At 41.6% G+C, this 16522-nt stretch overlaps 1 protein-coding gene and 1 long non-coding RNA gene across 4 annotated transcripts in view; one reads left to right on the top strand and one right to left on the bottom strand.

Annotated features, from left to right (window-relative positions):
• The window catches only part of LOC122819977 (regulator of G-protein signaling 12-like), a 47150-nt gene that overhangs the window by 28540 nt on the left and 2088 nt on the right, over nt 1-16522 (top strand). For all 3 annotated transcript variants that reach the window (XM_044097081.1, XM_044097083.1, XM_044097082.1), the window contains 13 exons: nt 88-257; nt 961-1053; nt 1848-1991; nt 2498-2680; nt 2802-2952; nt 3798-3889; nt 4079-4270; nt 4383-4456; nt 4538-4664; nt 5055-5151; nt 6573-6631; nt 7105-7216; nt 7415-7978. In XM_044097081.1, coding sequence (XP_043953016.1) covers nt 88-257; nt 961-1053; nt 1848-1991; nt 2498-2680; nt 2802-2952; nt 3798-3889; nt 4079-4270; nt 4383-4456; nt 4538-4664; nt 5055-5151; nt 6573-6631; nt 7105-7216; nt 7415-7978 — 2058 coding nt within the window. The remainder of the gene's footprint in view (nt 1-87; nt 258-960; nt 1054-1847; nt 1992-2497; nt 2681-2801; nt 2953-3797; nt 3890-4078; nt 4271-4382; nt 4457-4537; nt 4665-5054; nt 5152-6572; nt 6632-7104; nt 7217-7414; nt 7979-16522) is intronic.
• LOC122819978 lies at nt 14314-16487 on the bottom strand. Its single transcript, XR_006368695.1, has 3 exons — nt 16044-16487; nt 15583-15703; nt 14314-15483 (listed from the first exon to the last, which is right to left on the bottom strand). It is a non-coding gene; the product is annotated as an uncharacterized LOC122819978 (long non-coding RNA).

Raw genomic sequence — 16522 nt, 5'->3', positions numbered from 1 at the left:
TGACTGTGTGTAATCAATAACACTCAAGGGTTTAAGTAAATAACATTTTTGGGTTTCCTCTTTCCTGTTATATTTTGCTTCTTGCAGACTACAGTGGAAACAAGCTGCAGGGATGCTGCAGTCATAGCAGCCTGACCAGCAATGGCAGTCTTCCAGGGGCCGACGGCCATCGGAGGTCCGTAGAGCATCGGGTGGCAGGCTGGTCCACTTGCTTCGAGCGTCTTCTCCAGGACCCTGTGGGTGTGCGTTACTTCTCTGTAAGTTGATATAAAGTTTCTCTCTAAAAGAATTAAAGAAGTTTTCCCAAGTTTTCTGGGACAGATTATGCTATAAAAGAGTGCAAGAAAACCTTTTATTGGTTCAGTTGGGGGTTTTTTTGTTCTTTGTGGAGAAAGATTGTTCAGAATTGTGGCAATAATGATTCAACCATTCTGGCTTGTACGATTCCTTAGAGGAATTGGCTAGCTATGAATTTGTACCTTGGAGGTTTGCATTTGCTAAATGTCATTTACGTCATGAAGAAATTTGAGTTGACTTCTGAAGTTAGCCAAAGACGGAGCCAACAATGTACATTTCTACGTAGTCATGCATTGTGTGCACTGGAATTTGCAAATGGTTCCAGTTCAGAATAGTTGATCAGAAGTCATCCTTTTAAGCAGAGCCACCTTTGTTATACTGCACTCTGTCCTCCCACACTAAAGATGTTTCATTGAACGTAGCCCATAACACCTTCAGAAAGCTCGGCAGTAAGTGCTGGCTTCAGAGCTCCGCCTCCCTCCACACTGATCAGCTTCTTTCGCCCACACCATCCTGCGCCCACACTTACATTACACCAGTCTTCATATGTTGCACCCAGTAATTTCTGCCCTCACTACTGGTCTCAACAGCAACAGCTCTGGGTAAGACAAGAAAACAATCGGCTGCTTCCGATTATATAAAACCTCTGGTTTGCCTCCGCAGGAATTTCTCAAGAAAGAGTTCAGTGAGGAGAATATCTTGTTCTGGCAGGCCTGTGAATACTTCAGTCATGTCCCTGCAACAGACAAAAAGCAGGTAAGAGCAGCTACAGATGAAACCAGATGCTGCTTATTGTTTGGGTGATATTTGATGCAACACACAGAGCCCTCCACACTTACTTGGCACCACTGACAAAGATCTTTTATAGAAGTTACAGGACAGGAGATTTATATTATTTTGTACAGTTTTCACTTAATTACTACTCTGAATATGTTGGGAGGGGGGAGGGCTTCAGTAAATTGTCTGAATACTCCATTTAACAATTAATCAATTACTAAATCGGTTGACAATGATTTCAGTAATCATAATTATTCCAGTTAAGTTTTTCTGCCCTATTCAACTTTTTGAAGTTTATCAGTGAGCTTCTAGTAGGTACTCCAAGATTTCCTGTCTCATTCGGTTGTAAATATGATGAAACATAAAGACTTCACACTTAGCCGCTGTTCAAAATGGGAAAGCTAAATAAGTTAAATAAAAATAGCGCTATGGAAAAGAAATTGTATTTTCAGATCATTTTTACATTTCTCATTTGTTTGTCTCTCCTTTGTGCGTTTTGAGTGGATATTTCAAAAAGTTTTATTTAGTTTTATTTAAATATCAGTAGTAAACTATATTTTAAAAATGATCCAAATACAGACAAAGGACTTGCTGTTTAAAAACTAAAAATCTGGACCTACAATAGTGAAGGAATATGGTAATAAATCTCCTAAGTTCACTGTTAGAGAATTGGAGCAAAAAGAGGTTTCTTGGACTTTGGTAGCTTTTGTCACCAATATTTAAATACGACTGTGTGAAGCAGCAGCTAACCTCACCAGCTCTGCTGCCTGCAGCTGTCCCAGAGAGCGGGGGAGATCTACAACAGCTTCCTGTCCAGCAAGGCCACCATGCCAGTGAACATCGACAGCCAGGCCCAGCTGGCAGACGACGTCCTCACCTCACCTCAGCCTGAAATGTTCAAGACCCAGCAGCTACAGGTGCTAGAACCCCTGCGTGCTTAATGACGGCCGTGTTGTTTGAAGGAGTCAGCTGTTGGTAGTGAAGGCATCTTCTGGAAAGCATTAATACAGGAGGGATTCTGTGTGTTTTCGGGGGTTTGCTCTCATCTAGCCTCAGTTCGCTTTGTGGAAGCATATTGAGTTTTTTTTCCTCTCTTTTTTTTTTTGGTGGCCATCTGGGTTTGTTTACAGAATGGCTCAGAGGCTTTACCAGAGAGATAAACACAAACTGGCATACACCCACAGAGAATCCAACACACATTATGCAGACAGGGAGCCATAGACATGCAGTCAAAAATCTGTGTATTTCAAGCTAGTAGATTAGCATGATTACATGTGGACGGTTAAGACTGCTGTCATAACATCAGCTGGAACTGCATGTCATTACTGGGGCTGCCTTTCTGCTTTGTTCTTTTTGTTTTCAGACTCAGGATATTATTAGACTCCGAATGTTCAATTCCACTCTGTTCTTCGTGTCTCCTTAGATCTTTAACCTAATGAAGTTCGACAGCTACTCGCGTTTCCTGAAGTCCTCCCTCTACCTGGAGTGTCTGCGCGCTGAGGAGGACGGTCAGCCGCTGCCGGACCCCTACCAGATCCCCTGTAGCCCCGCGCCCTCCAAACACAGCGCCAGCTCTGACCGCTCCACCCTCTCCACTCCCAAAAAGGTAGCAATTATTATTTTATTTTTTTAACTCGGACTCTATAAGTGCAAGTGTCATTTTTGGCATCTTTTGCACATGTCCAGAGCCAAAGGTAATATGTGATTTTTGTTTTTTCCACACACAGGACATCAGAAAGCAGAGATCAGGGAAATCATTAAATGAAGACACTAAGGACGAAAGCGCAGATAAGAAGCGTGGCATCTTCTTCTCCTGGTCTCGCAACAGGAGCTTTGGAAAGGGACCAAAGAAGAAAGACATTGGAGACATTAATCTGGGTGGGAATTTATGACCGTTGTGCTCTGATTGCTGAAACCTTTAGCATTCTTAATTATTGAGCTAAGGCTAAATGTTCATTTGCTGCAGCCTCAGCAAAAGTATTCAGACCACTTGGTCTTAAAACGACAATTACAGCTTTAAAAGTTTTTGTTAGTGCTTTATCTGATTTGCCAACAAAAAGTCCAAAAAATGCAGCTTTTCTAAATTATAGTAAATATAGCACTTTCATGTACAGTTGAAGGATTACAAATTTTTTTTTTCTGTTTTCTAATTTTCAGAATAATGCAGGAGATAATGTTTTACAGATTTCGTTCAACTTTCTTCAGATAAAGTACATACCTGACATTTTCTTTGTATTTCGCAGAATTATTTTGTACATTAAGCAGATTATTATTTTCTTTTTTACTTTTACCCGTGTTTGCAACAAAATAACTATAACATAATTGCTGTCAACCCTGTACTTAACATTTGGGAAGGCTTACAATGTTCACTCTTTTTATTTAAACATAATGTTGCTATAAACCAACGTAATTTGACCATAATTCTTTGAACAAATATTACCTTTGATATTTCTCGTCCTTTAATTTTTTTCTGTTGTTTTTTTTTTTTTTTTTTCCAAAATGACACTAAAGGAAAATTTTCTAAAAAACTTCAATACTGTATCAGAAGCTTATGAAACTATGATCTCGTCAATTGAACTTTAAAAATTGTTTAAAGTTGTCTTAGTATGTCAAACCTCCGAAATTCAAAATAAAACCAATAACCTTTCGAATTACCCTGCCATTTCTTTGGTGGTGAACCAGTGTTTTCTTCATCAGGCTCATCCTCCTCTGTTGTCTTGCAGACTTCTGGGGCAGTAACGGCCGGAGAGAGTCCCAGGGCTCCCTGTCGTCAAGCGCCAGCCTGGAGATCCCCAACTCTGCTGCCAAATTGGAGGTAAGTTTCCTCTGGTCAGATCGCCATGGAAACACAGAACCCAAAATACCATGATTTAATCGGAATATGCAAGAATTTTGTCTTTTTTTTTTTTCCAATTTGTTTAAGCCCACACACACTGTTTTTCTTGAGCAATATAAACAAAGGTGAGCGTTAAATCGTCTGGTTTTATGAATCCCGTGTCCTCAGTCTGACAATCGCCACTCAGTCGGCGCGTGGGAGCGCTCGTCCAGACACTGCAGCGTGCTGCTGCCCGACGGCTCCTGCTCCTCCATCACCCTGCGGCCCGGCGCTTCCATTAGAGAAGTCCTCCAAGATCTGTGTCGCAACATCTGCGTCAACATTGCTGCTGTGGATCTGTTCCTCGTGGGAGGAGAGAAGGTTAGGAAAGATTTTCTTTAACTTATTAAGATAAATAAGCCTTCTCTAATCTAGTTAGACAAATGTAAACAGAATGGAGTCCAACAGGATGTTTTGCATTTCCTTCCTCTAGCCTCTAGTTTTGGATCAAGACTGCATGACTCTCTGCTCACGAGACCTAAGACTGGAGAAGCGTACTTTGTTTCGGTATAAAACTTTCACTTAACCTCTGTCTCGTTTCTGCTTCGTCTGCGTCCTCCGTAACTCTCGCCGTGTGTTTGCTTTTAGGTTGGACCTGGTGCCGATTAATCGCTCCGTGGGTCTTAAAGCCAAACCCACAAAACCAGTCACAGAGGTCCTCCGTCCCGTGGTGGCCAAATACGGCCTGAATCTCAGTGATCTTGTGGCCAAAATAGTGAGTTCTTGACAATGCTTTAATGCTTTGAGACACAGCAGCCTGTGCAATAAGGGTGGAGTATCATGGTCAGGGGCGGGAGGGAGACGACCACATCCTTTTCCATCTGTACATGGTGGTTAGAGCTCTGACTCAGCCCAGCATGTGAAGATGGAGCAGCAGGGCTACAATTAAGAATGACGACACTCCTCAAACATGCCGACTCTTTGGCCCACTCATTAACCCCTGTCAGGTTTATTTTGGTCCTGTGGGCTTCCAGGCATTATAACTGCATTTATGCAGTAGACCAAAGCTGATTTATAAATAAATCGCAGACGAATGTCGGCCACATTCTGCGAGGTATTTGCCGAGCAACAGATGAAGAAGCTAACACGCTGTGTTTGGTATTAGAGCGGAGAGACGGAGCCGCTGGATTTGGGGGCCCCGATATCGAGTCTGGACGGCCTGCGTGTTGTGCTGGAGCGGGCAGACCCATGTTCAGGGAAAGGTGAGTCACCTGACTTTAGTTCCCCCTTAAAATACCTCTAAATAGTCCGATGCTTTTAAATTGATTTTCAAATTGTCCCATTTTGTGCACCCAACAGTGCCTTGCAAAGGTATCCGCATCCGTTTTCCAATTTGGTTTTTTGGTTTAAAAAAAAAAAAAAAGGAAGGAAGGAAAAAATCTGCCTGTAGTATTTGTGTTGAAATCACCGTACTGAAAAATGCGATGTAGATTCACAGAAGAAAGTACCCTGCAGTATGATGCTGCCACTAGAATGTTTCGATGGCATTGTCAGAGTTGGGGTTAGTTGTTAGTTTTCTGCCACAGAGAGCATTTTGGAAAACTGGAAAAAAATCTCTTTGGACCAGAGTATCTTCTTTGATCAAATCATAAAGGTTCTTTAATTGTTTTCTTCCAACAATGATTTTCTGCTTGCCACTCTTCCATAAGGGCTGGATTAGTGGAGTGCACAACAAATATTCGTCTCCCACCTGACCTGTGGATCTTTGCAGCTCCTCCAGAGTAACCTTGGGGCTCTTTGCTGCTTTCTGATTCATGTTCTCTTCACATGGCTTACCTGTTTAAGGGTTGATATAAATTTTATCAGAAAAAAGAGAAAGATTCTGGGTTTTTTATTTAAAGAGTGTATTTCCTACAGGCATGCTGGAGGAAGTAGTTTTGTGAGTGATTCTATGTTGCATTTATGTTTTTATTTTATAATTTAATGAGATAAAACCATTTGATGAGAAATAATGTACAAAACTTTGTGTCACTTCTGGTGTCAAACAATTAAAGCAGGGCTGCAACTCACAATTCTTCTTCTATTGATTATTTTGATGATTAATCAGATTTAGAAGCATTTTGTATGCAGTATTAGAAATACATAAAAAATGCAAATAAACAAATAATCCCTTTTCTAAATAAGAAATTTAGAATCTCATGCTGAATCTCATTACGTCTGACCATCAGTACCATGCATGACAGATGTGTTGTTTCTTTTTTTTAAACCAATTAATAATTGGACGGCAATTATGGTCCGATTGAGCCTATTTGGTTCAATCGGACCATCAATTTGAATGCTGATTGGTCAGCCTGTTTATGTCTGATTATGCTATTGGTTCATTTGAAGTTTTGTTTTTCTCTGTAGTTCTTTTTTTATCTAAACACAAACTGTGTGATGCTCTGCTATTACAGTTATTTCTTAGCACTTCAAGTGCTGCTGGAGTTCTCATCACTGCAGATTTTTCATCCTCTTAATGTAAAACATTCTGAAAACCATTTTCCTCCACTGAGACAAAACGTTAAGAAGTCCAAGCGAGGCACGTTCCGGTTTTACAGAATAAGATCTGTCTCAAGTGTCCACTGCTTCTGCCTCTTTTCAAACTGATACATTTTAATGTCTTCTCTCCATGTTTGTCTAATAGAAAAATCCAAGTCTTCCTCCCTAAAAGGCCACCCTCCGACCAGGAGTTTTTCTGCTGCTGTGAGTACTAGAGACACATTTTACCTTCATACATGTCTAGTGAAACGGGTCCGATGGCGGTGTCGTTTTGTCCTCCTCTATTGCCGTGCTGCTTCTGCCACGTTCATCTTTACTTCAGGGTTTGTCTTGATTAACATTCACTTAATGCTGGTCTGTCAGTGTTTTCTTTTCTTCTCCACTCTTGATCAATCTATTGCTGGTGCACTCATTCGCATTTTCCCTGCTTCAATGAACTGCATCAACAAAAAAAAAACACAATGAAAGAAAACAAAGTTTAGATCAGTAAAGACACAAAGTCGACAGATGAATGAGCTCTGCTATTGTCGAGTAAATCAGGACTCTGCTCAGTAAAGTGCTTAGCAGCTCGTGCTTAGCTTCCCTCTTGCGACCACACCTTCCCCACCCCACCCAACCCAAACCCACCCCACGCCTCCATCCCCTAACAGAGTGCATTGTTATTGTTGCATCTGCAGGGAGATGAGAGGTCAGCACCAAAGGACATTTCTGTGAGAGCGGCTGGACCAGCCTCAGCACTCCCAGAGGAAAAGAGAAAACAGAAAAAGATAAATATAGATGAAGCTGAAGGTAAATGCCCCCCTTTTTCTTGATTTCTCTTTTCTGTTATTTTAACTCTTGGTGGACTTCTGTGCTTTGCTTTTGCCTCTGGACTAACTGATAAGGATCTGTGTCTGATGGGATGTGGCTACGGCGCTTTCACAGACCAACTACCGCCTCTGATCCATTTGAAAAGCCAAAGTGAAGGAAAATTTGTTGTTTTCCCAGAATTCTTTGAGCTGCTAAGCCGAGCCCAGAGCACCCGAGCCAACGACCAGCGCGGGCTTCTGAAAAAAGAAGACCTGGTGCTTCCGGACTTCCTCCGTCTGACTCCACCCACCTCCTCCTGCTCCGCCTCCTCCAACCTGGCCTGTTCCACCCCGGCCTCCGTGAAGCCGAGCCGAGAGAACGGCGTGCCGCCCCGCGGGTCCCTCACGGCCGCTCTGCGCTCGGAGAGCCTGGACTCCTCCCTCAGTTCCAGCGCCAACGGACACTCGGCGTCCAGGCGGTGCCTGCTGCCTCCCCCCCGCCACTCTACGTTCGGCACCCACCTCTCACCCATCCCCCGGCCCCCTGACTCCCGGCCGAGCCTCCGCACGGTGGAAGAGGACGCCCACGCCGACCTGACCCTCGTGGGTGAGGGCGACATCAGCAGCCCCAACAGTACTCTCATACCCCCTTCGCCTCCATCCTTCCCGTCCCTGGAGAGCAGCCTCCCTGAGGCCAACTTCACCCCACCGACACCCTGCCCCCCGTCCCAAGACACAGGTGGAGAGGGAAAGTCCAGTTCAGGTATTTCTACAAACCAGTAATAAACCAGTACTGTGTGAGTGTGTCTCCGTGTGTGTGTAGGCGTGTGCAGTTGTGTTCAAATGAATAACAGTGTGTTTAGTTTAATGATTCATGAACCCTTTATATTAAATTACAAATTATAGGATGAGTAATTAATAATAATTAATTAATTAACCTGTTCTCACTCTATGGAAAGTGGAGAAAAGGAATATTTAAACAAAATATAACTTCACAAAATCAAGGATCAACCGTAGAAATTCAAAATGATTGCGGATGCAGCTTGAACCACCAAACTAATTTTAGTTTTATATCTAGTGTTCAAATATGTTGCACATAGTCAGCCTTTCTTCTTGCACATCTGGCCAAATTTCCAAGCCCACACTACAGTCTCCTTTGCTTTTACTGGTGAAGTCTCAGAAACAGCATGCTTAATGTCACCTCATAAGTTTTAAAGTTCTGGGTTCAGGCTGGCTGCTAATAAATGTTAATGGTGTTGGTCTGAAACCAAGACCAATGCCAGAGCTTTCTTGCTGTTTCAGCAAGAAACAACAAGGCCACCAATTGTCATCGTATTTCCTCCTCAGCTTAACGCAACATGAACTCTCTAAGTGTTTTGTCATATCCAAACTGATCTGTGGTTTGTGATAGACATGATCTGTTGTGGCTTGAATTCAGCTCCTTGGGGTCAAGATCCCCAAAACATGAAAAGATGCTCTTGGTTTGATCAGCCAATAAAATGTTGCATCATTTCTCTTGAGGCTAGTTTAGGATTTAGTTAAAAGTCTTTTTTTCAATGTTGGGACTTTGTAGGAGTCTATAATTGTTTCAGTATTCACAAGCCACTTTATATCTTCTTTGATCAATCTGGATGGAGCAGTGGCTGAAAATGTATTATTTAATCAATTTAAATGGTAGTTTATCAGTTTTCATGTCGCTCTGCTTAAGCCAAGCAGCTTTGCAGCGTACCATTTCGCCTCTTCTTTAAATGTTTCCTCCTCTCCAGTCAACTTTATGACAGAATTTGTTTTCCTCTATTTGCAACATTTCCAGCCTTTGTTCTTAAATAAAAGCCTCCTATTTGACTCCCGTTTTGTTCACTGAATGACTGTCCTCACTGACTGATCTCCACGCTGCTACTGTATGAAAACACTCTTTAAATTAATCATTCAGTAACACAGAATCAGCAGCATGCATGCCATGACTGATTCATCTGGTGGTTTTCCTGTTACTCTACTATGCACAGCCTTCTTTTCTATGTAGCAAATATTTATTCAACTAAAATCTATGATTCATTTGGTTCATGAAGTTGGACTGATATTACTTTGGATACAACTGTACTTGCATGTGTGTATAGTGTGGTCACAATAGTACCGCTGTTATGGCCAAACTCCTTCTATACCGACTGACGCACTTTAATGACAAATTGATGTTGACGGCCTCAATTTGCCTGATCTGTTCAGCTCAACGTCTGTGTGTGTGTGTGTGTGTGAGAGAGATCCTTAGAACACTCCTGTAAATAGTGATGTGTATATTTTCTCCCGTGAGTGACGTTTACCTGAAAAAAAGTCCAGTGCTGCAAACTTTTGGGGTTGAACATGTGACTGGGATTCCCCCAGCTCGATATATTTCCACTTTCTTTTATAGTTTTGGGTGCATGCAAATGTGATTTGTTTACAGGTCTTATGATTTATTAAAACAAACAAACAAACAAGGAAATACATACAGGTTTTCTGATCAGTATTTGTTGCACAATCAATGTTGTACTGAAGAGTAGAGTTGAGACCAGCTGAACAACTGAAAGTGGTGATTTTAGCTGCGATAATAATCCGGAGCCATGAAACTGCAAATCCTGAACAGCCGTTACAAACAAATGCTGTGTTCCTCTCCATCCCACCACTTCTAGTTAAGAGCAACTCAACAATGTCACCATCAGAGGTTTTTTTTTTTGTCTTTTTCTAAAATTTCTTTCCGTCACATCTCCTTAAAAGCAGTGAGTCACCAAACTTTGTCGGCTCATGTTGCAGCAATCTGAGCAGTAGGAAAATAGTCATCGGTCAGTGACATTGTTGAAGTGCCCGTCATTCCTTATCTGGCTCGCTCGCTTCCTTCTCTAGGTGCCTGTTGTAGATAATCACTGCCAATAAACTCTGTACCTGTGACTGAATAGATCTAATAAATGTCAGAATTGGAAATCACTCTCGTCCTGTCTTTTTACACGTTCGTGAGATCAGTTTTCTCTCCCAGCAGCCCCCGCTGCCGCCTCCTCTCTCCGCCTCCGCATGCCTTTTCCAGTTTTCCCCTTTAGCTCTGTCTCATTTTCATCTTGTGCCGTTCTCCTCATTAGCTCCCACTCTTTTTGTGTACTTTCCCTGCACGCACCCGTTGAGCGCCGGCATCGCTCGAGCGGTGTGATTTTTGCTCAGATCGTTCACTGTGGCCTGTTTGTTCAGTCTTTTGTTTGCTTGATCTGCTTTCTCGTTGTGTGGTAATATTTATTTTTCGTTGGGATCGCTGCTGTGTTGTGTGTGGCTTATCAGTGCTGTGCAAAAGTATTTATAATCCTCTTTTGCATTGTGTCATGTGTTTTAGAGTGATTTTATGTGATCAACACAAAGGAAGGAAAATAATGTGTGGCGTTCATAATTTTTTCAAACGAAAACCTTAAATTGTGTTCGGCATTTGAGCCCAACCCCCTTTATTCTGATACCCAACAACAGCCTTTAGAAGTTATCTGTTTAGTAAGAAGTTTATTTTACTAATGTTCTGTTCTGAGAGGTTTTTCAGAGAACATTGGTGAACAAGCAGCATCATAACGACCAAGGAACACAGCAGGTCAGGGAGGAAGTTGTGGAGACGCGTTTAAAGCAGTCAGATTGCGAAACAAGATCCCACGCCTTGAGAAGAATTTGGCAAATCCTCCAAGACATGGCAACCCACCTAAGCTGACAAGGAAAGCATTAATCAGACACTTCTGGTAACTCTGAATAAACTTCAGAAATCCACAGCTGAGGTGGGATAATCTGTTAGTGGGGCAGCTATCACATGTGCTATTCCACAAATCTGGCCTTTCTGGAAACATGGCGAGAAGAAAGAAAAGCTAAAAAGTCTCCACAAGCCATGCAGAGGAAGAAGGTGCTCTGCCCTAGTTGGATGAAAATGGAGTTTGTTGGTTCCATGCCAAACATTTTGTGTGATTAAAAGAAAAAACCCACCACACCCACTGTAAAACCTGGTGGTGACATCATCATGCTGTAGGGAAGTGTTTGTTTTTCTTATGTGCCAGTGAGGAAAAGAAAGTTTGTAAGAACAGGCTAGACTTGACCCATCATCCTCATGGTCATGGTGGTGGCAGCATCGTGCTTTCCTCAGATTTATCTGCTCAGAGCTGATAAATCACTGGAAGAAAACTTGTTAGAGGCTGCAAAGAATTTGAGATGGAGGCTCAACATGCAGCCAGAGCTGCAATGAAATGGTTTAGATCCGTGGTTGCCGAGCTCTAGTCCTCAAAGGCTGGCCTCTTGTAACTTTTAGATCTGTCCCTGAGTCAGCACACCTGAACCCAGAGGCTGAATTACCTCCTCAGCATGCAGTCGTCTTCTACAGAGCCCTACAGTTTACCTAATTATTAAATATAGGTATGTCGAAGCAGAGGTGTCTAAACGCAGCCGGACTCTGACCCTCGAGGAATGGAGTTTAGATCAAAGCAGATCTATGTATTGGAATGGCCTAGTCAAAGTCCAGACATGAAATCTATTAAGAATCTCCAAAGCAACTATAAATGCACACCACAACTACAATATTTTACTTGTTAAACATCTTGAAAACCAATTTACCTTCCTTTGTGTTGACCTACCACATAAACCCTCCAGACTATATGGGCGTTTCCAGTTTTAAGATGCTAAAATATGAAAAAGCTCCAGGACTATGAATACTTTTGGGCTTTATTGTACTTTGATATTCTGGATCGGTGGAGTTTGTCTTTTTGTCAACCTCCTGCTTCACTGCTTGCTGGTTTATGTGTTGAGATCAAGAAGGGGAACGGGTTTTTTGTTGTCTTTTCCTTGCATTGCCTCATTGTGCTTGTTTTAGAGTTTTTAACAGTGAAACGGTTGATTATATCGAAGGCTGCTTCCACAGTAAATGTGTACAGACATCCAGTTGGGATCAACGTCTCTTCATGAGATCTACACACACACACACACACACACAAAAAAAACAAAAAAAAAAAAACAAAATGATGACGAGGAAGGATGGCACAGTCTCCTCTGGTCGCTGAGCGCATCAGACCGATTCTTCCCACCACCGGGAGCCATGGTAACCTTATCCTCGGATTGACTGCGCTACAGATAGATACTGTCACTACTGCTTCTCATCCATCTCCTCTCACTCTCTCTCTCTCTTATTTTTTTCTTTCCCACCAGCCAAAATAGAAACACGGCTATGATTCAGTAAAGCCACCTCGCTGCTGGAAAACGTAGAATAGCAACAACTTTAACACGCCTCTGCTTTTTCCCACTTTTTGTAGACTTTATGGAGTTGTTGCATTTGTATTCAGGTGGCAAGTCGTGCTGGCCGGGCTTCACGGTATGTTTAAAAATAAAGACTTATTCTGAATGCATCCGGAGAGGGGAAAAGAACATTTTCCTATGCATCAGTTCCTGCTTAATTTGTGCATTACTGACGCCCTCTGCTGTTCTCACGGACGTGCCCATCACTTCCACACATATGAGGAAACACTGACAGAAGTACAGCGGAGATGGATAAAAGTATTCTTTGGCGCCATGCCGAGAGCGTGTGTAATTATTAAAAAGCTTCAAACTGGGCAGCAGTTTCTGCTTGCAGTAAAACAAAAGGCAATGGGGCCTAAAGTGCAAAGGCATCCTAAGTGTTTCCAGCCTGGCATGCGGTTTGATTGCATTAACTTGGCCTGCAAGGTGCAAATTATCCCTCATTGAACAGTTAAAATTAAACTCTGAGGGGGATCTGGTCTCAATCCAGAGCTGGAGCTGCGCTGTTGGTCGATTGGACGTCCACAAGGGGGCGACATTACATAGTTTAAAGTCCCTCATAGAGTACAGATTTACTCAAACGTCTCAATTTTTGTATCTTAGGCCACTAAGCGGTCGATTATCATCGGCGCAGATTAACCATCCATCGTTTTGCTTACTTTTACAATTGTGTTTAAGCCACAGAACAAATAAACACCAACTGTTGTAAAGTTATTAATTCAGTAGAACAGGTAGGAATCAAAGCGTAGGGTGCTAACGCAAAGGATTTTTATTAAACTTGAAAAGTGAATCGTGTTTGTTACTTAAAAACAAAACCTTAATAATTAATTAATTAATTAATTAATTAATAATAACCTGTTAGAAGTTGAGTTTTTTGTTTACTTCAAAAAATCTATTAAATAATTTTTTTTCAAACATGTTTATTTTAGTTATTTATTAAAATGTTTTCACTATGAACTTTATTCCAATAAAAAAAATAAAGGAAACCAAAGATGCAATTTAAAGTAGCCTTCATTGAGTAACCTTCAGCTTCCAAGAAATAACCTTAAAAAGTCCAAACTTCAAGTAAATAATAATCTGTTTGCCTTACAGCCTCAGACTTGTAAATGAGTATTTATTAGTCTGTAAGTTCCATTACTAAAACTAAATGCAATTGAAACTAGGTGAAGCAAAAGTTATTTGGTCTGTATACTAACACATTCATGTACATTAATCAAATTTTTTCACTCATCTTACATTGGTTTGAAAAGATATTTGTCCACCCATCCCCCTTTTCTGTCTTTTTAAAATTTAAAATCAAACATATTTTGACATCAGACAGCAAAAATCTGAGTTAATTACAATGAATTATTTATAAAGTGAAGATTATATTTCATAGAACAAAAAGAATATCCAAACTGACAGGTTTGTGTGAAAAGCAGGTCCAGCTAGAGCAGCAAAATCTGAAAAGCTATTACTAAATCACTAAGAGTATACATGCTGCTGATAATTGCAGGAGGTAGTATCAGCTGGCCTCAGCTACCCTAGTCAGAACCAGTCAAAGGAAAATTTGGCACATTTCTATTATTGAGTCATAATTTGGTGCATCACTTAGATTTAAGGCTTCCTTCTGACTGCTTTCCAAAGCCAGGTCTTGTTTGCAGCATGACTCCTGTTTTCCTCAGGCTCTTTCGTGGTCTTCCTCCCGTTGTCCCCGGCGACAGACCTCCGAGCCGACAGGCGCTGACCCCGGGCCAGCCTCATTATCCATCTGACTGTCAGAGGCCCAGATCTCTGGCAGCGGGCCTCGGTGCAGACTGTTCCTGGGTCTGTTCCAACCCTGCTGCCGCCATGAGGGCAGGAGGCACCGGCTGTGTTGAAACCCCTGGTGGTTTATCATGTCTGGCTGCACGGTTTGACGGCTGAAGTATCGAAAACTTACATTTAAACAATGCCAGATGATGACGCGTGTTGCACAGAGCAAAGCAGCACAGAGGGAGGTGTCACTATGCGGACGGAATTAAGATAAACAAGAATCCTCCATGTTGTCTCAACTCTCTTAACTCAAAACAAGCACTGCAACTACAGGAGGGCTTCACCACAGAATCCCATTTGTGGCTGAAAGAGACAGGAAGTAACACCAAAAGCATAGCTGTAGATCTATTGGTTCACTAATTGTTCTCCAGTACATCATCCAGAATAAACAATTATTTTGAAAGTTTATTTAAGTATTTACAGCCAGTGGCAAAATTACATTTGCTGATCATTGACATGAATGGTATAATTATCCAAATATATACACACTTCCCCCACTTATACTTGGATAAGTATTCTCTATTAAGATGTCATATATTTTTCTATTTTTAAAATTTGAATGTTGAATATTCTGGAGTTCAGACTCCCCCAAAAAACTAAATCATAATCTGCATAAACCGCTTCCAAAACGGTTTGTTTGCTTAGCTGAAATTATTGTTAGAAACAATTTTTTCCCCCTACTAATATTTTACAAGAAAACCATCAGAACTTAGTTCAGATTATATCCTGAGCTAATTATTTTTTAATTTTCTTGACGGCAACCGATGTGAGAACCACCATCTGTCTCTCCATTTCGGCGTCAATAATTTATAGCGTTGGACGCACTCCAATTCGTCACGCGTGTCACCCAGCAGCTCTGGGTGAATGTTACGAAGGCAAAAGCCGTTAAAAGGAAGCTGAGAACTTTACTTGTCCCTAAAGTCCAGCTCAGCCGAAGCACTTCGTCTTCTTTCACAACTTCTTGAGTTCTCCTGGAAGTTCAGGAAGGTCACTCGTCCACGTCGTTTCATGTCGGTGTTTGTCAGAAAGGGGAAGTGGAGGTCGGCTCGCAGAGTTTGTTTACAGCCACACAGAGCATGAATGAATCACAGCCTGCAGTTCTGTGGTGAAGTGCTCGGTTTGAGCCCCGCTGCCCTGTGTTTAGAGTCTGTGGGGCCACATTGTGGAAGGTTTTATCGCTCGTCACAAAACTTCAGGCTCCACCTGGAGAAGGGGGAGGTAGGAAGATGTTTTCTTTATCATTATCTTTCATTTTTATGGGGTCAGTCGGATGAATTAGACATAATAACGCCGAGTACAAACATGCAATGTGACATCAAAGCAGTGAGTCATCGGGTCTTTTGCTGTCCTCGTCTTCATTCAGTTCTCTCCCAGCTTAAGCAAGTCGGAGCAGAAGTACTTGTGCCATCGGTCGTGAAAGTGGCTGATTGCGCATCGAGATAACAAAGAAACATAAAAGTATCAAAGTGAAGTGATGATTAAAGCCAAGAAGACTGGAAGAAAGAAAAAAAAAGCAGAAATGGAGAGATTCCTCTTAACCGGTCTGAAGTTACGAAACATGACTCAGAGGGAATGAGCTCAAAGTGTGACTCGGCCTTTTGAAAACATTTTTCTAAGTTTACCTTTGCTCTTCATTTCAGAGCTCAATAAAACAAAACTCTCTTACATTTGTTCACATTATAACTACAAAATGTTTTTGTATTTTATGTAATATACCTGCAGGAAGTAGCTCGTGGTTGTGACGTGGATGGAGATCTACTCACCATGTTCAAATGTTTCAACAAATGAAAGTCTGTGAAGTGCAGATCCAGCATTAGCTGCAATTACAGCATCAGGTGTTTTGAGGCGTTTCTACCAGTTTTGTACAGATGATATTCATTTGGCAGCTCTTCTTGAAAACCAGCTCAGTAGACTGACAAGAGAGTCTTCCCGGACATCAGTGTTCAAATCCTGCCAGAGATTCTCAATTGTTTTCAATCCGGACTTTAACTAGGTCATTCTGACAGATGAATATGACCTAAAACATTACGCTGTAGACTTGAAGATGAACTGCAGCAATAGTCTGAAGCTTTGTGCAACCTGTTAATATTTTTCTTTTAAATAAAACATCCTCCATTTTTCTATTAGCACTAGCTTCTCTGTAACGACTGAAGGAAAGCATGATGCTGCCATGTTGATTAGATTAGATTAGATTAGATTAGATTAGATTAGATTACACACATCTGGATTTCATTTACTGGAT

This window comes from Gambusia affinis, linkage group LG18 (genome assembly GCF_019740435.1).
Source record: "Gambusia affinis linkage group LG18, SWU_Gaff_1.0, whole genome shotgun sequence".
Lineage (NCBI taxonomy): Eukaryota > Metazoa > Chordata > Actinopteri > Cyprinodontiformes > Poeciliidae > Gambusia > Gambusia affinis.
This window is presented reverse-complemented; position numbering and strand designations above follow the sequence as displayed.